General features: G+C 37.5%; 1 protein-coding gene across 1 annotated transcript; it reads left to right on the top strand.

Annotated features, from left to right (window-relative positions):
• Positions 1-26: 26 nt before the first annotated feature.
• Positions 27-2495, top strand: LOC105264739 (peroxisome assembly factor 2-like; the record flags this gene model as incomplete). The annotated part of the gene is made up of 2 exons (XM_011301821.1): positions 27-850; positions 1177-2495. Coding segments are annotated over exons 1-2 (1737 nt in total), but the record flags the coding sequence as incomplete, so codon positions are not given.
• Positions 2496-2497: the final 2 nt, after the last annotated feature.

The following is a 2497-nucleotide window of genomic DNA, read 5'->3' as shown; positions in this document are numbered from 1 at the left end:
ATTTTATGGTCTCCAACTATCTCCACCTTTGCGTACAGTTTTCTCATTTCAAATCCTCATCGATCCTGCGACTTTGCCCTCTACCCCAAACCTTCCAAATCAAATTTTTGAATAACAAAGGAGGTGTACTCCAAAAAGTAATCAAAATTGTCAGGAGGATATCTTGGTGGAACTCGAAATTTTTTCATTCACCGAAATGAACATCATTTTTGTTATTATTTTTGCAACAAATCGGATTTGTGGAAATTTTAGTGGAAGGTTTTACGCCATTGTAGGGGAACTCAGTGGTGCTCAATCCAGCAGACTGTCAAAGTCATATGGATCGAGATAACCTGTCACCATTACCGAAAACAACTCCATTTCCAATTTTTTATTCCCCCATTCCTGATATTTTCATTAATTTTTGTTGTGAATTTTTATTTTCCCGATGAAATGATGACCTCTAGTTTTGATTTTGTCCAGTTATTGAGACAGTCAACTCGTGGTTTAATGAGAAATAATTATTATTATGTACTTGCGATTGTGTTTGTGCATTATGCTGGGTTGAGGTTGAGGAAGTTGAAAAATAATCGTGTGGAGATTCGAGTTTTGCCGGATGATGTTTTTAGGAAAATTGTCGGTGGTTTTTCAGTGGGGAGTGAAGGGTATGTTGATGGTACTTGTTGTGTAATGGGGAGTGGGAGGTTCCTGGGGGAGTGGGTGAATATTTGTTGTGAAGAGTCCCCGAAGAAATACAGAACTAGATTTTTGAATATCCAGAGAGATGAGAGGGTTGTTTACTTATCGGAAACTCTGTTATTCAATGTTGAAAATTTACTAGGGTGCCAGGATCCTTCCAAGTATTTTTTTTGTAAGTTCAAATTATTTTCTTCTCCAGTTTTTTCTTTTAGGAATGTTCGAATAAATAAAAAATATCCAATTATCATTCTCAATATTTTAATAATTTCCAAGGAATTAAAGAAGCTGTTCAAAATATTCACTCGACAGTTTCTCTAAATCTGAATGAATTAAGGAATTTATTATTGTTATACAATTATTAATCAGTTAAATCAATCATAACTAAAATAGAATTCATAGGTTCCGACATCCGTCCGGTAAAAATTAAAAAAATAGTAAATAATAATTTATAGTAGTTAATTTAAATTTTAAGTAATGACAACTATTACGAACTTTCAGTGCCTGCAAGTAATGAGTCCCTTCACTTTGCCGATGAAGTAAGGATATCCATGATATCGAATCCACACGAGTGTTCTACCGATTTAATCGACGGTGTCTTGAAAAACTTCTTCTCCAATCCGAAATATCTTCGTAAAAACGACGTAATTACTGCTGACATCAGGGAATTCAATCCCAATCTTTATTACAGTCTTCCAGCCCCTCAGCTTAAACTACTGCACTTCCGGGTGAACTCTATAACAATTGATAAGAAAAGAACATCAAAACCAGTTTATGTTTTCCAAAAAGTATCTACACTGATTCAAGAGAAAGAAATTCATAAAAATCTTCCTCGTTCTTTAAAAGTATCAATTAATGGAAACAACGATTTAAATATCAAGGGAGAATTGCAGGGAGGATCCGACAATTGCCCAGAATTTTTTAAAAAATACCTGCAAGAATTAGAGTCGTGCATCTTGCCTTTTATATCATCAGATAACTGGCTCGGCTTGAAACCTGTTTTTCTCGTAGAGGGACCCCAGGGCTGTGGAAAATATCATCTCGTAAAAATCCTATCCCAGAGACTAGGCTTGAACTTCATGAACGTCGACTGCAGTGAGATCCAAACCCTCTCTCCTTCCCAGACTGAAGCGAAAATCCGAATTGCTTTTAATAACGCAGAGAAATCCACCCCCTGCATCCTGAAACTCTCGAATATTCAAATTCTCGGTAAAAACGCAGAGGGAAAAATCGACGAGCGAGTCACTTCCAATTTTTCTCATCAGCTCACAGAACTCTACTCTACACAATCTTCTCACCCACTTATTATCATAGCCACATCGGAATCCTCCGAGCTGCCATCAGATTTCAATCGGATCTTCATAGAAAAAATAAAAATAAAGTACTTAAGCCAGAACGAACGCACCGACTTGATCACATGGTTCCTGCAAATCCAAAACATCAAACACTCAAACGTAGACATCTCCAAGATCTCAGCAATGTGTTCCGATTTTGTGATGAAGGACTTGCAATCGTTGAGTCAAATTGCTGTAAAAAATCGCTACAAAAAAACGAGGAACCGCAAAGTTTTGAGACTACAAGAAAGCGATTTGACCGATTCATACAAATCGATGCAATCGATCTTCTCAGACAAGATTGGCGCCCCCAAAATTCCAGAAGTCCACTGGGAAGACATCGGTGGACTAGCGAGCCTGAAACATGAGATAATTCGAAGAATAGAACTTCCCCTGATGCAGAATTCTGGAATTCAAAGCTCTGGAATTCTCCTGTACGGACCACCAGGAACTGGAAAGACTCTTCTTGCGAAAGCAGTCGCTACTGA

The sequence above is a fragment of the Fopius arisanus genome, unplaced genomic scaffold, assembly GCF_000806365.1.
Source record: "Fopius arisanus strain USDA-PBARC FA_bdor unplaced genomic scaffold, ASM80636v1 scaffold00024, whole genome shotgun sequence".
NCBI classification, from domain to species: Eukaryota; Metazoa; Arthropoda; class Insecta; order Hymenoptera; family Braconidae; genus Fopius; species Fopius arisanus.
The sequence above is the reverse complement of the archived record's forward strand: the minus strand, read 5'-3'. Positions and strand labels throughout refer to the sequence as shown.